At 43.6% G+C, this 16,851-nt stretch overlaps 2 protein-coding genes across 2 annotated transcripts in view; one reads left to right on the top strand and one right to left on the bottom strand.

Moving 5' to 3' along the window:
• The first annotated feature begins 1,231 nt into the window (after nt 1-1,231).
• On the top strand, nt 1,232-7,383 carry sdhb (succinate dehydrogenase complex, subunit B, iron sulfur (Ip)). Its single transcript, NM_001293022.1, is given in 8 exon segments — nt 1,232-1,318; nt 2,867-2,994; nt 3,869-3,954; nt 4,488-4,624; nt 5,385-5,501; nt 5,641-5,742; nt 6,680-6,802; nt 7,180-7,383. Coding segments are annotated over 8 exon segments (840 nt in total). The 5' UTR covers nt 1,232-1,249; the 3' UTR covers nt 7,258-7,383.
• A 2,594-nt stretch (nt 7,384-9,977) lies between these two features.
• atp13a2 (ATPase cation transporting 13A2) overlaps nt 9,978-16,851 on the bottom strand; it is a 30,327-nt gene continuing 23,453 nt past the window's right edge. The window contains exons 24-29 of the mRNA XM_007906955.2: nt 16,642-16,794; nt 15,912-16,008; nt 15,427-15,650; nt 14,849-15,000; nt 12,155-12,327; nt 9,978-11,684 (exon numbers count right to left, since the gene is read on the bottom strand). Coding sequence (XP_007905146.1) covers nt 11,514-11,684; nt 12,155-12,327; nt 14,849-15,000; nt 15,427-15,650; nt 15,912-16,008; nt 16,642-16,794 — 970 coding nt within the window. The 3' untranslated portion in view covers nt 9,978-11,513. The remainder of the gene's footprint in view (nt 11,685-12,154; nt 12,328-14,848; nt 15,001-15,426; nt 15,651-15,911; nt 16,009-16,641; nt 16,795-16,851) is intronic.

Genomic DNA, 16,851 nt, shown 5'->3' with positions numbered 1-16,851 from the left:
GGGCCCGGCGCAAGTGCAAGTTGTCGTCGCCGCCGCCGCCGCCAGCGCCGCCGAGATTCATTCGCACGCGGAAAGAAAAAAAAAAAAGAGCGTTATGGCTCTGCTTGTGTCAGGTCAGTGTGATACTGGGGGAAACGATGCGGGGGCGGGGGGGGGGGGGTGAAAGACAGGCAAATGGGACTGAATGGATCGTTCTTCCAAACAGCTCCCCTGTGCTTAAAATTGACCATGGTTCACCTTCAAAGCCCTCCGCGGCCTCGCTCCCCACCCACACCCCCCACACCTCTAACGTCCCACCATCCCACCCGCACCACCGCTCTGGAACTCCACCCCACAGACCCTCTCTGGCCTCCCCTCCCAGACCCTTCTCGAGGCTTTCCTCTGCGACCGTGCTTTGACCTCCCAACCACCCACCACCCGTACCCCCTCCCCAACCACCACATGTACCCCCCCTCCCCAACCACCACCACCACCCGTACCCCCCTCCCCAACCACCCATCGACCACCCGTACCCCCTCCCCAACCACCACATGTACCCCGCCTCCCCAACCACCACCACCACCCGTACCCCCCCTCCCCAACCACCACCCGTACCCCCCCTCCCCACCCACCACCCGTACCCCCCCTCCCCAACCACCACCTGTACCCCCCTCCCCAACCACCACCACCACCTGTACCCCCCCTCCCCATCCACCATCACCTGTACCCCCCCTCCCCAACCACCACCACCACCTGTACCCCCCTCCCCACCCACCACCACCCGTACCCCCCTCCCTCCCTCCCTCCACGACCCCCAGCTCGTCATATGTCATGCTGCTGTAGGCTCTGGGGGTGTGGGGGGGGTGAGGAGCAGCAAAGTGGGGGCAGGAGTCCAGTCAACCCTGCGTGCGAGTTAAGAGGATTAAAGGGGCAGTAACCGGGACCTGGGGCTGGTACCATTGACCTGCGCGAGTCACCACCACCCACACCCACCCCGCCCCCCCCCTTTAAGTCTCCCGAGCTGCAATTATTTTGTCGGCTGTCAGAAAAAAAACAAGGCGACGAGGACGACGACTCCCAACGGTCGCGGCGCGAGACAGACCCCCCCCCCCCCGCGCGGGCCGGCGGGGCGGGGCCTGGAGGGGGCGGGGCCTGGAGGAGGGGGGGGCGGGAAGCTGCTCGCTCCGAGTCTGCCTTGACTTCCGGTTCCGGTCCTGTCCCTGACCTCTGTGTGGGGGTTGGGGGAGAGAGAGAGAATTTGTCGCCGAAGATGGCGGGCGTTTGCTTGTGGAGGAAGGGAAGCGTCTGGTTACCGCTGAGGGCGGCGTGTCTGCTGCAGGTGAGGGAACCCCGGGGGGGGGGGGGGTGTAGGGGAGAGGTGGGAGGTGTGGGGGGGGGAGGGAGAGGTGTGGGGGGTGGGTGTAGGGGGTGTTGGGAGAGGTGGGGGGGGGTGGGGAGAGGTGGGGGGGGTGGGGGGGGTGGGGGGAGGTGTGGGGGGGGAGGGGAGAGGTGTGGGGGGTGGGGAGAGGTATGGGGGGTGTGGGCTAGGTGTGGGGGGTGGGTGGGGAGAGGTGTGGGGGTGGGGTGGGGAGAGGTGTGGGGGGTGTGGGGTGGGGTGGGGAGAGGTGTGGGGGGTGGGGGGGTGGTGGGGAGAGGTGTGGGGTGGGGTGGGGAGAGGTGTGGGGGTGGGGTGGGGAGAGGTGTGGGGTGGGGGGGAGAGGTGTGGGGGTGGGGGGGAGAGGTGTGGGGGGTGGGGTGGGGAGAGGTGTGGGGGTGGGGTGGGGAGAGGTGTGGGAGAGGGGTGGGGGGCTTCTGAGAGGTGCTCCACACACTCCCCTCCCTCCGCCCCGGCCGTTTGTTTGGTTCCCGGGAAACTCAAGGACTCGACCAACGTCCCGAGGCCTTATCAACACAAGGATAATGTTTTATCTCTGTACATAATAACGTTTGTACCGAACAGTAGAGCCAGAGGACACGGGCCTGTGATTGAAGTGGGGGGGGATGGGTGGGGAGGGGGTAAATTCAGAACAAATCTGCGGAGACACTACGTCCCACGAGCAAGTAGTAAACTCCCCGGGAACAGGCTCCCGAGGGAGGGAGACGGTGGAAGCAGAAAGCGCCGTTTGTTTCAAGAACACACGAGAGGCGTTTCTGCTGGAAAATAATATCCGGGGGACGGGGACGGAAGGGGGACAGTGCATAGTTTGGGGACACGACCCGTCGAGCGACTCTGCCAGGTTGGTGGAAGTTGAACCAGGTGGACTTTGGTCTTCTTACGCCAGCAAATTCTTAACGTTCTTATCTATCAGATCCAAGGGGATTTATGTTATCATAATAATAATCCTCGCATTTTGTATAATTTGAGGAGTCCTGTAGCGTAGTGGTCAACATGTTCACCTCCCGGTCAGGGCGAAGCCTTAGGCTTATAAGGCAAGTTTCCTTACTCCACGCCAGTTTGCCTCGTAGTAAGTAGGAACCCGGTTGTTAGTCGATCGGGTGATCGTTTTCTCGGGTGTAATAAGCCTTGGCTGGGCACCCGAACTGAGAGAGTGAGCAACGGAGGTGGCTCGGGGAAGGGAAAAGGTGACTGAAATTGCGGTCAAAGAATTAGGTCTTGCCATGCCTCGAAAGAGGGGAGAGAAGGTCGCTACCCCATGTGAAGGGCACTATATAAATGCAATTTGATGTGCTCGAGATAGCTCAAATGAATTCATCTTGCCATGGCTCTGGTTTCCAGTGCAGTAACTGAAGCTAAATGTGCAAATTAAGACATACAAATTGTGTAATTTTGTTGCATTGATGGTGAGGATGGATTTAGCAGGCAAGAAAGGTTCAGTAAATGTGCCTATGGCACAGCTCATTGACTGATCACTGACTTCACTTACAGGCATCTCGCAGCGCAGCCACTGAGGCTGCACCCGCCACTCGAATTAAAAAGTTTGCAATTTACAGATGGAATCCAGACAAACCAGGTGATAAGCCACGCATGCAGACCTATGAGATTGATCTGAACACGTAAGTGTAAATACTGAAATCCTGCACTCTTCACACCAGTTCTAAGTTATACTCAGTTAGGTGTCTGTCAGAAACACTGTTTCTGAATCAGAAGGTTGTAGGTTCAGGCCCTATATGAGACCTTCGGTCGAGGCCGACACTCTAGGGTAGTATAGCAAGGTGGGGGGGCACTGCATCAAGATGTTAAACTTCAATCCTGCCTGCAGCAGACATTAAGTATCCTATGACACTATTCATAAAGAAATGGTTGTTCCTCCCTGTCTCCTGGCTAACATTCCACCAGATTAATCAGTCGTTCATTTCATGTCTGATTGTTGCCCGTCTCTTGCTCTGCACAAAATACCTGCCACGTGCCTATGAAAAACGATTACTATAAAGCACTTTGAAAAATTTTGTTGTACAAGATACTGTAAAAATGCAAGTTCTAAATTATTGATCTTTTGTATTTAAGTTTGGATGGATAACTTCAGTGATTAAGGGATTTGGACTATTTTGTTGGACAGAGGACACAGTGCAAAGACTAGAAAAGGCCAATACACAAACAATCAAACATTTCAAAATATCCCCAAAAGAGCATTCACAACAACAACAAAAAGCTTCCAATGATAGAACTTTTGCTTCAGAGAATTAGAGAAATTTCATAATAAAAATTGCAGACTATGGATAAACATTACAATCTACACTAACAACAAGATTACCATTTATATAGTGCCTTTCACATCGGGAGAACGTCCCAAGGTGCTGAGCAACCAAGAGGGCTGCTTTCTTGAGACATTAACACAGCTCAGCTGCACAGAACTGGTTCTGCTACCATTTTAAACACTTCAAGACTAATGTCCTGGATCTTTCAATTCTTTCACGTCTCACCCTGTAGGTGTGGCCCAATGGTCCTGGATGCTCTCATTAAGATCAAGAATGAGATGGATTCCACACTGACGTTCCGCAGATCGTGCAGAGAGGGTGAGTGCAGAGAAACGGGGGGAGGAATAGCAATTCAAGTGCGTAATGGAATACAACTGGTACAGAGTAGAACTCGTCAGGTGGAGAGGGCAACTTTAAAGGAGTTAATTGTGCAAAATTATGAAAATGAGATGTGGCCATGCTCCTTGCCTATTCAAGGTGTTTACAGCACTGATATTGCACCATCAGCAAACTAGTTTATTCATGCTTTGCTAAAACTGACTATTGTTTCAGTGAGGACCTGGGTTTTAATTTGAGGGGATGAAATCCTCCCTCATAGATGTTTTGTTCATGAGTCACATCTCTGCTCTTGATGCACAAGCTATTTACCTGGCATGTTATAATGAGGTTTGGAAAGACTAGTCTGGACTAAATCCAGCATTTCAAATCTAGGCTGCGTTCACTTGGAAATTAAGACTGAAACAGTTTAGGTAACTTATACTGTGTAGATTTGGAGAGCTGCTGGTGTGAAGCTTCAGTGAAAATAAGCGGAAGGAGTAGTCTCTGCTAATGGTCCAATTTTGTCCCTTTAGGCATCTGTGGCTCCTGTGCCATGAATATCAATGGTGGAAACACACTTGCTTGCACCTGCAAGATTGACACCAACATCAACAAAGTATCAAAGATCTATCCCTTACCTCATATGTACGTGGTGAAGGACCTTGTGCCGGTGAGTGATTTCAGGATACTACCCTCCCCAACCCCCGTGCCAGTTGGCAACCTTCTGGCAGCTGATCATTTGGTTGTGCAGCCGCCCAAGGAGCGATTCTGAATTTCACTCCACGTTTCCTGGTGGGAAACTCTTCAGCTCAAACTGCAAACTCTTCACATGGACTGTGTGGGCACAATACCTTATCTGTAATTTGCTAGGAATTCTCTCAAATCCTGTTGTTATTGTTGGGTTAATGGGTTAATGTTAAAGTGTGTTTTAAGAATATAAAATAGAAGTGCAGAGGCTCAAAGCTAAATAAACTGCAAGTCAGAACCCAAAACAATGGCAAGATAAAATCAGGAAGTACAAGGACACAGAAAGTAGAATTGAAACATGGATATAACCATATAAGTTGTTTTTTTTAAAAAGACAGCTGTGCTGGAGTTTTTAAGTATCTTTAAACAAAGGTGTGTTAGATATATCTCCGGAACGGTAGCGGATCAGTGCGAGAGACGACAGTGCTGTAACAGAAATCCGGTAGTGCTGTTTTGTGTCGTGCGTATTATTGTTTCATTTATTTGTGTATGACCTGCTGTTTTGACCTGAATAAATTGACTTAACTCAACCAATTGGTAAACTGGAATCGGATCATTCTAAAGTTGTTGGAGATAGTTGCAAATGTTTCTAACACTTATCAGCTTGTGGTATTATACTTTTGTAAGAATGCACTCATCCACCACACAAAATAATGTCTGACCCTTTTCTCCCTCCACTCCAGGACTTGAGTAACTTCTATGCACAGTACAAGTCAATTCAGCCTTACCTGAAGAAGAAGGACGAGTCACAGGAGGGAAAGCAGCAATATGTGCAATCTATTGAAGACCGACAGAAACTGGTGAGGTCACTGGAGTTCTGATAACTGAAAGTTTCCTCCAAACTTCTCCCTAACTTTTCCAGTGACAGTACTGAGCTGATGCTCCCTTGTTATCAACTTAATGTGGTTGAACTAAACTTGCTTCATCTCCATTCATCAGGATGGCCTGTACGAATGTATTCTCTGTGCGTGCTGCAGCACCAGTTGCCCAAGTTATTGGTGGAACGGGGATAAGTACTTAGGGCCTGCCGTCCTCATGCAGGTAAAGACACTTTCTGCTGCAGTACTGAAATGCTAAATGCTATGCACTATGATTATAACTAAATCCAATATAATAAATGTATAAATACAAACCAGTTCTGATTTATCCAGATCCAAACTGCTGTTTTAAATTAAAATTCTGTTGGAGCCTGCACAATTTTTAAGAGTTATGAGGCAATTTGGGGCTCTGTCCGTTGAACAAAATCATATGGACTTTGCTAAATGTGCTCCTGTAATTATAGAGGCTGATATCTCAAAAGTGAGTCGGTGGCGGTTAAAGCTTAAAAGGCGTTTTTAACCATGTTTTTCAACCTGTTTCTTGTGATCAATTTTTTTAAATTGATTTTTAATTTTCAGCTTTTCTTTAAGAAAAATTAAATTGTGGGGGGAAAAAAGTTTAGCGATCCCAATTCAACATCAAAACTGATTGTTTTCTGTTAGATCTGTAATTTATTTAGAGCGTAAGCGCACACTCGGTCACTCTGGGAAGTCATCCTAGATAACTGGTTATTTCCAGAATTTCTTAATGGGATTTATAAATAATAAATCCAAGCGGCGCTAGATCAGGTTCTCTGGTATTATTATATTTAGATATCATAGTGACAAAAAACACCACTAGCCTACACTGGAGCTCCAGATGTTGAGGCGAGCTGCAGTTGTTGCATCAGCTCGATCTTTTAGTTAATTGACAGCCACTTGGTTCCTTTTCACATTGCAATTGAAATGCTCTCATTACTGGGGAACAGTTCAGCATTGCTGGGCTTCCTTGCCTGGTCTTGAGTTTGATGTTTTTTTCTCTCTGCCCTGTTAATTTGGACAGCGGGCAGTAAGTACAGCTTGTTGCATTTCGGAGTTTCCCAAATTTGGAACCAGATGTACTTGAAATACAACAATGGCTTTTCCTACACCTGCTTAATCTACCAAAATCTACATTTCAGGCGTATCGCTGGATGATCGACTCCCGAGATGAGTTTACGGAGGAGCGTCTGGCTCAGCTGCAGGATCCCTTCTCTCTCTATCGCTGTCACACTATCATGAATTGCACACAGGCTTGCCCCAAGGTAAATCGGCTTACAGTGAGGGTTTGTGGTTGCTAGTGGGTTATCCTATATCTAGACCATATCTTGTTGCTTCGGGTTCGGTATTTTTTTTAAACACTAGAGAATGAATTGACCACTTTTTTTTAAAAACTCACCCACACGAAGAGGTGGAATATTAAATGGTATGAAGAGCAAGCAGGATGGTGGAACTTGATTGATTTGTGGAGTAAAACACCAATGGAGACTCGATGGGCCAATTGTTTTTGCTATAACACTGACTTCAGCACTCTTGAAATTGAGCTTACCTCTTTGCTCAACAGTGGCAATGTCTGAATCCCTGGTAAGTGTGCGTGACGGCTGTGAAACTGTTTCAAATTCTGTTATTGTTTTATCTTTAGGGTCTGAACCCAGGGAAAGCAATTGCTGAAATTAAGAAGATGATGGTAGTTTACAAGACCGAGGCTGCAAATGCATAGCTGCTGTTTCTCACCATCCACTCTACACTTGTATCTACAATGTAATTATAGTGTAAATGTTTGCAGTGTCAAAAATCTCCAATAAAATGTTGGCACTCTCGAGCAAAGGGTGCTTGTCTAGGACTGAATCTAAAAGGCAATTCATTTGTTAGAGGGAATGCTGCAAAGGGGTACTACATTAATTCCAGAACAGAGCTTTGAGGAAACTTTTCCATCTAAAAAGTGGTGGTAGAGGATTTGATAGGACCTTAAATATACGAAGTGTTTAGAAAATTTGGAACCTCTGTTGAGATTTTTAACCACTTCAAGGTTCTTATAGAAATTGCCTCAAGGACTTTTTCTTTCCCCTATGGTGAATTTGTCTATTTCACTGCACGATGAGCATCAACTGTTGTTGTATGCTTTAACAACAACTTGCATTTATATAGTGCCCCTCACACGTCCCAGACCACTTGACAGCGGTGGAGAACGACACAGAGCCGGGGCAGGCGACCGTTGGCACAGTCGAAGAGGAAGCTCTTCAGGCGCAATCTGAAAATGGGAAAGGAGGGGAGGGGGCAATGCAAAAGGAGAGAGGAAGAGTGTTCCTGAGTTTCAGGACTTCAGCTAGTTTCCCTTGCGCAAGATTTCCTACACTAACTTTAGATTTGCGTATCCACTGACATCTGTGGTAAGAAAACGCTTCACTTGCCTTACATAAAGCTCAATGCCACCAAATATTTAAACAACACAGCCACACAATGATTCCCTGAACGCAAATGCAATGTTTTGCTGTGATTAGCTTAATAGTACAATTGGCTTCATTTGTTATGGGGCAAATCAATGAATTGATCTGAATGCAGACAAGACATAATCTTTTCCAATTGAAACTGCCAATTTCACATTGTAAGTTTTTATTATTGAATTTTTTTTACTAATTTAGGGCCAAGAAATGCACGAAGGCCCACTTCACTTTGTATAGCAGTGGAAAGCAGTTCTCTGGTCAGATAGATGAAGGCTAATTGTGTGGCAACTGTTTAAAACTGAAAACACAATTGATGTTCAATCAAGAATCTTAAAAGACCTGACACAAAATCTCAGACACTAAAGAAATAAAATCTTAATTTTATATAATATACTTGCTGTACAATCAGACAAAACATTCACTCCATGCCTCCTGAACAACCAACACACTTTAAAAATTAACACATTATATAATAAACTGCTTTGAGACATTAACATATGGCGCTATATCAAGTGCAAGTTTTATTGTTGCACCACAGTGAAGTTCCCCTTGTAAGACAGTGGCAGTCAAATATAATGGCACTTAGAAAACATTCTTGCAAACTACATAAATCTCCACTTGTCTCGTTACACTGTATAAAAAACCTAAAATACAAAATTGGTTCCTTTATACACTTGAAAAAATATTGTACACATAATAGACTCACTAAAATGTTCACAGCTAAATGCATCTATGGAATAGGTTTTCTTAAAAAGTAAAATAAAAATATAATATAAGAGTCCGCTTCCAGTGCAACTTGAGTGCTATAAAGCTGCTTGCTCAACACTAGAAAAGCAAAACCATTATAACTAACTGAGGGATCCGGAATGACTCCACACTTAGGTCAACAGTGTTATAAATGAGTTCTCTTCAGCCTCACGATAGGTTTTTGGGTCAAAATTGTAGCCTTTCTAAATGCGTTCTGCTCCTTAATTAAAATGCTGCAGAAATTGCAGTTGAAACGTGTCCTTTAAAACCATTAACAGGTTTCGGACAGACTCCAGAATTCAGGGGATTCAGCCTGAACCACGTCATTAAGGACACATTTTCACACAGCTGACAGGTTGCGTTACACGAGGGATCGCCTCCAACTGACTGAGCTGCACAACTCTCACTCGCCCACATGTTTGAAAGAGACTGTTTCACACAACACATACTTACATTGGGGGAGGAACCTTGCGGTCTATTTAATTATACACATTAAAATTTTACATTAAAAAAATTCTGAATTTCATTTATTGCCACTTGCTCCATTGTACTAATCAGGCTTCTTTCTCTACAAAATGATTCTCCCCCCCACCAAAAACAGTCCATCCAGTTGCAGTCAGGCCTGGAAATGTTCCCTCTTCCCCCCCCCCCCCTCATTATTTACAATATATGGCCAAAAATAATCAAAGTAGTGTTTGCTTTTTAAAATGTAGTAAAACATATTTCACGGAGCTGCAATTTGAAGTCATGATTACAGGTTAAGCAGAGTGCAACGAGAAAAGGTTACCATTTTTAATAATAATCCTTGCATTTTAATATAGCGCTTATCACGTCTTCGAGACGTCTCAAAGCACTTCACAGAATAGACTGTAAAATGAATTGACTGTATATTTGTGGGCGAAACCCCCACCCTTCGCTTTACAATAATCTCTTCCACTCCATTTCCACTTCCCCCAACCCTTACTCTCATCCCCCTCCCCTCCCCACCCCTCCTCTCCAGCTCTAGACACTCTCTGTCTCCCATCACCAAAACCCCTAAATTTCTTTGCACACCACTGCTTATCGTTGGTTATCAACAGCCAATTCCTTTTGACAATTAGTTGATGGCTGATCCCACCCCTCTCCTCACTCACAACACTTCCCTCTTGATTAAATCTTTTGAGTTTTCATATTTTAAATACATATTTTATTAAAAAATCTGTAGGCAGTCACCTACAAATAACCAGTCACTGCTCTTCACAGAATAAATCCTGTGAATCGCTGAGACATCTTGACGATGTTATAAGGTGCTATAAATAATCCGTCCTCTTATTATCCACAATTATTGAGTTCTAATGAAGGGTAACACACAAAGTATATACCTAATCTTCACTCTGATTGACCTAGGGATTTCCAGCATCTGCAAGCTTTTTTCCCTTGTGTTTCTGGCATCTTTGCCAGATTCAGAAATTGTCGGTTTATTTAATATTGTTTAACATTGCTAAAGTACAACATCTTGCATTAGGCCGAGTAATTAATTGGTTCCCAGTTTGTTTTGTAACTGGATATAATTTCACAGCCAAGAGATTTCAGTTTAAATATCGAAACCAACCCCAACATATTTCGTATTACCATCATCTTCTGGCTACAGCCAGAAATAACTTGACCCCTTCACCGGCAAAAAAAGCTCAGCTCAGCTGGCTCCACGTTCAATACAAATCAGTCCTGTTCTAGTAAAACACACTCCAGAGACCAGCAGTTTAAAGAACAAAATAAAATTATTGAAAAGCAATAAATGACTGCATTGGAGCACGTCAGTGAAAGGATTCGGATTCATCACAAAGCACTTGGTTATAGACTATACTGCATCATCTCATACATCTTATCCCAAGTCCAACTTATCTTCTCCACTTACAGCAATTATTACAATCTTTGGAAAATGTCATTGTAGTAAAATAAATAAATCATTAACTGGCGTACAAACCAGTTTATTTCAGATTTCATTTCCCACAGTCTGGGGAAACTCTCTGACTGAATATTAACAACCCTAGTAATGTTTCATTTACTTGGGATAATGGCAAAGGAAAAAAACAGCTGACACTTAATTTCACTGGTTTCCCACACACGTGAATATCAGACATCAATCCACAAATGTCACCCTGGTATGTTAGAAAATGAATGGTAACCTTTGAAATGCAAATCCTGGTCAAATTGTTCCCCAGTTCATGTTTCTAAAAGATTTCTTTAGCTTCACCCTGTTACGCCATCTAACAGGAAGGTCGGTCCCAGCCGGACAAGCAGTAGGAAGTTTGTCAAACAGTATTCACTACAGTAAAACTCTCATAAATCTGACCGTCATCTGATTTTATTTGACTTATACGGTTTGCCTGCAAATCAGACATCGCGCAAGTCATGTTAAATGTTATGGTCCTGACTGATACGACTTACATGAGGTTTACTCTATGTGGTTTAACTGGCTGCACACATTCTGGGTAAATGAGTTGGCTATTGCCAATGTGCACCGAATACTTTCCGGAATGAAGCAAGCAGGGAGAGTGGACACTCCATTTCAGACAAAGGGAAATTTCTATGCACAGATGGCACGCATATTTGGAACTCTTAAACACAATGATGGTTTCAGTGCGTGTCAGACACCTGGCTTACAAAATAATTACGCCATCTATCTAATATACAAACAGAATTCACGGTTTGTACCATCTTTGGTACAAAATAAGGATTGTTTTGGTTAAAATAATTGTCCCTTTTCTCCAGCTCCTTTGCCGAACACCAGATCCTGCGAAAAGCATTATTCAAAACAGATGGCCCTCTCCTGTTCCGCATAAATAACCTCATTGAGTGGAGGCCATGATGAATTGTGGGAGAGTTCTTTTTCAAGTCTCTTGTACAGTGCTTTCTTATCCTTTTTCTTGTACAGGATCCGAAGGCATAGTGTTAAAATTCCACTGTCTATAGCAGTCTGAAAAAGAGACCGAGAGTACAGTGAATGTTACCCTTGAGCAGATCAGACAGCTTTCTTACCTGGCCCCAGACCCAAATAGATCAGTCCAATAACTAACTCTAAAGGCATTACTATCAGTCTATTTCAGTCTTTGTATCTAGTACTTAATATTGTATTGGTATCCAATATCACTAAGTGAGTAACATATTGGTTTACAACCTGTTTTTTTTAATAAACCATGCTGAAATATTGAGCCAATATCTTTCCAGATATGTGCATTTGCATTGTGGTTTTGTAATTCACTGTACCATGGGGTGGTCTGACCCAGGATTGGCTCCTTAATGCTTACGTGCTGAATACCTGATCTAAACTGAACCATCAGGAAACCCTGATCAAAAACCAGTGACTTTGACATCGAAGAAAATTTTGGAAGCCGAGTCATAGTTACTCCAAGCTCCTTTACCTAATAAAGGTAAACTATTTCTTACCTCGAGAAGTAAAGAAGTGAAAAAATGCAGCGCTGCAAATCCCAGCAGTAATAATTTAAAGTTTATGTCGTTAATGGGCATGAGCTGCAGAATTTGGCGCATGAAAGTGAACGGGTGCAGTGTAAAAATCATCATCAGGACACAAAGGATGATCAGAGTGAACAGGAACAACACTGAAAAGAGAAGGAAAAAAAATGAGAGGTTACTGAGACGAATGATTCAGCATATCGCAACCCACCACTCACTAACAGTACACACCACATGATCACAAATACAATCAACACACGAACATAAAACAAGTCAATGAAGCCTGGCATGTATTACTAACTCCGATTCCAGGGCCATATTCAAATCAAGGAACAGGAGTGCTTTGAATAAATTACAATGTCCATCAATTCCTGCTGCTTTAGAAGTTTAAGTTCAATTATACCTAAATTAAACCCGATTCTACGCACACACTACCACCAATCCATACACACAATGAATCGCATACACACACACTGAATAACGCAAAACCACTGTTAGTAAAATTGCAGGACACAGAATGCTCGTTCAATCAGTCATAATCTGATCACGTGTATAGGGCATCAGCGTGGTCAGTTGATGGAAATCTCTCAGAAGGCTGTGAGTTCAAGCCCTATATAGGGACTTTAAACATACACAGTCTCGACTGACACTCCAATGCAGTGCAAGGGGTGCACTGCACCGTTGGAAGTATTGTCTTTCATTTGCTAAACAAGATCCAGTATGCCTGTTTGTGTGGACATTAAAAATTCCATAACACTATTCGAAAAAAGGGAGTTTCTCCCAGTCTGGCCCAAAATCCCTCCCAAATAAAATTGGTTATTCACTTCATAACTGTTTGTGGGATATCGCTATGTGCAAATCAATTGGTGCATTCACCTACAATACACAACACTTACAATCACTGCACTTTACAGTAAATCCTTTGAGGCGTTTTGAGACATTCTCCTGACATGAAAGGCGCTAAATCAAACACAAGGATTCTTATTTATGATATATTTATGAACATTAACGGCAGCAGAAATGGATAGGAAACTCCTCTGCAAATCTCCATACAACCCAGAATGTTTAGGAAGGCAATGCAACGGACACTCTTTCACTCCAAACACATGCCAAGGCTAAATTAAAGAACGGCCAAGATTAGCACAGCAAAGATTCTACAGATTCCCCATTACCGTATTAAGCAGAAAAGCTTTTCGTCAGCTTCTAGTAACCTTGAATATGAAGGTTACAGCCTACACTGTTACCTGTTCCCCTGGGTTGAGATCAAAGCCAGATAGCAAAGCAGAATGAAGAACTAATAGATGAATATATTGTACATTAAATTCATAGAATTTGGCAGTCAGCTACAATTTCTTCCTGTATTACCATAGTTGTCAATGCCTTAACCAGCATCCGAACAGAATGTAACTGCTGGCATGGGAACCAGATTGCTATAAGTAATCCTGTGCTTTGATTTTAGTTTCTCACCTGCTTGTGAGCTCATGTCTTTGCCCCCTTGCTATAGAGGTCATGACTGTTAAACATATTGTTGGAGTTCAACTGGTTTGGACTGTATCCAAACCAGTTGAACTCCAATAATATATTAGAGACTAACTGATATCCAGGGACTTACTTCAGTGATCTCCCAGAGCCTTTTATTCCCCTTTGTGAACATTTCCAGTGTCTGTTGCCCTGTAACTCAGGTGCCTAATTTTAATTATCAATTTAGTAGCACTTTGCCATATCCACTCCAATTGCAAGATGTGCCTACTCTCATACCACAACCAGAATTGCCTTAAATATCCCAACTGGAGTTCAATCAGTGCACTCTACATGTAAACCATATAAAAATCTGGATTAGATTCCAGTCTAAACCCCGTTTTCCCTGGATATCAGTTAGTCTGTAATATATAAAACTTCCAGATTATACAATAGTGATGTTAATGACAATACTATTACTACTCGCCCTCCCAGCCCCCTCTTTGCACACAAGAGAATGCAAACACAATCAAAGAACAGAGTTTAAAAGAGAACAAAAAGATCAACAGATACTCATTTTATGATACACAGCAAAATGCAAACACAGGCCCAATGAAAGATACTCACTGTAAAGAGAGATTGTATCAGAGCATTAAGTAAAATTCCTTCTATTACATATACTCCAACCATTGCAGCGCATCTCTCCCAATAGCAGGGGTGTTATCACCAATAGAACTAACAATAGAGATAGACGTTTAAACACTTTGTAATGCAACACTATAGAAATATCAGCAAATACTAAGCAGCACAGCAGGAAGGATGAAGGGAAAGGAACCCAGAGCAGTACAGGGATGCAGTACTCCCATATTGTAGGAGGCAAGTTTGTGCCTGCAATTTCCCCATAGCACATTCCTGGCATGGCAGTGTTGTGGGCATTATGAGCAAGGCAAGGAAGATTAGCAGATAGGTGATCGCAAGGTGTTCTTATTATTAATTATTAAAATACACCTTGCTGCACCCAGCGGGTGACCATTGGATAAGGCCTGCCCAGCCAGGAAGAACTTAGTGCAGGGGACTATAATGAGAATGTAACGATGAAACATGATCCAAATCTGTATTAGTTTGGTTATCGTACAATCTGTCCACCCAGAGTGATTCGGCCATTTAAACAAATGTAGCTCAAAAAGTACAGTAAACAGAGGTACGTACCATTAGAATACAGTGGTTTGCGAAAAGGTTGACCCTTTGAAAGGACTGTTGCAAGGATCAGATACTGGAATCCAGTCACACAGAATAAGACAGTGTTCTCATAATTTGGGAGATAGTTGGTATTGGTGGATGTGACGTTTATAGGAACAAACCTGGAGGCAGTAAAACAAACACACAAAATAAACCTCTCCAAAGTAACAGACATTCTGTCAGTAGTAACTGACAGTAACAGCAACTCCCAGCCATTTTTACACTACGAGTGCGTTGCCAGAGGCTAACCTATTTCCCGAAGTCATGCAAAATAGCCAGTTTTCCTGGTTTCAGATCTTCCAAGGCCAGGCTTTGAGTTACACTTCCTTGTGACTTCAACTACAGGAAACTTGATTCAATAATACCAAGTCAGAGCAAATTGACCCAGCGGCGCTCCACACATCATACTGCATTGACTTCCAAGACTTTCACTCATACTCAGACCATCACACATTGTCCAAATAATAAATAAAAATGTTAATTTGGGCACTCAATCTACGACTGTTTGTGGGATAGAGTTGTACCCAGTCGCAGGCACAGTTACTCACCAGCTCTGAGAGGTTGTGATGAAGAAGGTCAGGATTTGAATCATTACAATCACCAGGGTTTGCAGCACCAGGCTGCCCAGGATGGGAACTTTGATCAGACTTCCCAAGGGTCGTTGAGGCACCAGTTCTTTGGTGGGTTCTGTTCGCCCCATGAAGATGGCAATGGTTGTAGTGACTGCCAGATCGAAGAACAGGTACTGCCAGTCTCCGAGGTTAGAGTTGATCTGGAATTAATGTGAAACTTTAGAATAGAAATCATCTTCAGCAAACCCCCCCTGATCAAGATATATATTATATCATAATATCTTTAAAACGTTTTTTTTCCCAGTCAATTTTCTCCCTCGACTTGTAAGTTCACCAGAACCCCTAAAACTAAAATGAAGTGGGTGCTCATCATCAGGACCAATGCATTAAATTGCTCACAGTATACAGCAGAATACAGCCATTTTGGGTCTAAATGTAATATTTATGCTTAAATCACTTACTGAATACAATATAAGGACACAGACAAATTGAATCAAGCTGTACATTGCCATGTATTTGAAAATTCCAAAGGATGTGACGAGAGAGGCACGTCCTTCCCTGCAAGAAATAGAGGAAGGTCTTCGTCAAATGCAAGGATTAGTATAAGTTACCAGAACCAAGCCTTAACAACTAAGCTGGTTGATTGTTCCCTTACAAACCCAAAGTGCTGAGAAAAATTATAGTGACTCCCCCTCCCCTCCTACCCTGGCTGAGATCAGCTAACTTCATTTTTAAAATCAAATTACCTCATTTTTTTCCTCCAAAGTTTTGTGATGGTTTTAAACCCGTTTTGAATGAACCTCACAAATTTTTGATTCTTGTACAAAGGCATTGTAATTCCTGATTTCATCCTACATTCCTTCAATCAGTATCTCAATCTCACGCTCCTAACTTGCATTTACATAACGCCCTCCACGTATGGTAATCTATCAGAGCGTTTTGCTGGCTTAGGGTTGGAAGTTGAGCAAAGGAGACGGGGTAGGAGCCATAGGCACATTCAAAGAGATAGGATTTGAGCTCATCCATGTCTGATGTCTGACAGGCAAGTGGACAGAACATCAATGGACCTGGAATCAAGAGAAGAAGTGGGGAAATAGATTTGGGTACCACCACAAACTGCCACAACAGAAAAAGTAAGATCTCAAACACACACCTCCAACGCAATTAAATGGTTTACATTTAAAACCTCACCGAATCAATATCGGTACACACTCAATGTTGTTTATTTTCGAGGTGAAAGAGGACGCCACCGAGGCCTCAGCCTCCGAGAGGGAGATTCCTGCATCAGCAGCTTTCAGAGCTCCACAGTCATTGGCTCCATCTCCACACATTCCCACACAGTAGCTAGAAGGACAGAGTGGACATTAAACTGGACATGAGACTAAGGACAATATTCAAATA

Source organism: Callorhinchus milii, unplaced genomic scaffold, assembly GCF_018977255.1.
Source record: "Callorhinchus milii isolate IMCB2004 unplaced genomic scaffold, IMCB_Cmil_1.0 Scaffold24, whole genome shotgun sequence".
NCBI classification, from domain to species: Eukaryota; Metazoa; Chordata; class Chondrichthyes; order Chimaeriformes; family Callorhinchidae; genus Callorhinchus; species Callorhinchus milii.
This window is presented reverse-complemented; position numbering and strand designations above follow the sequence as displayed.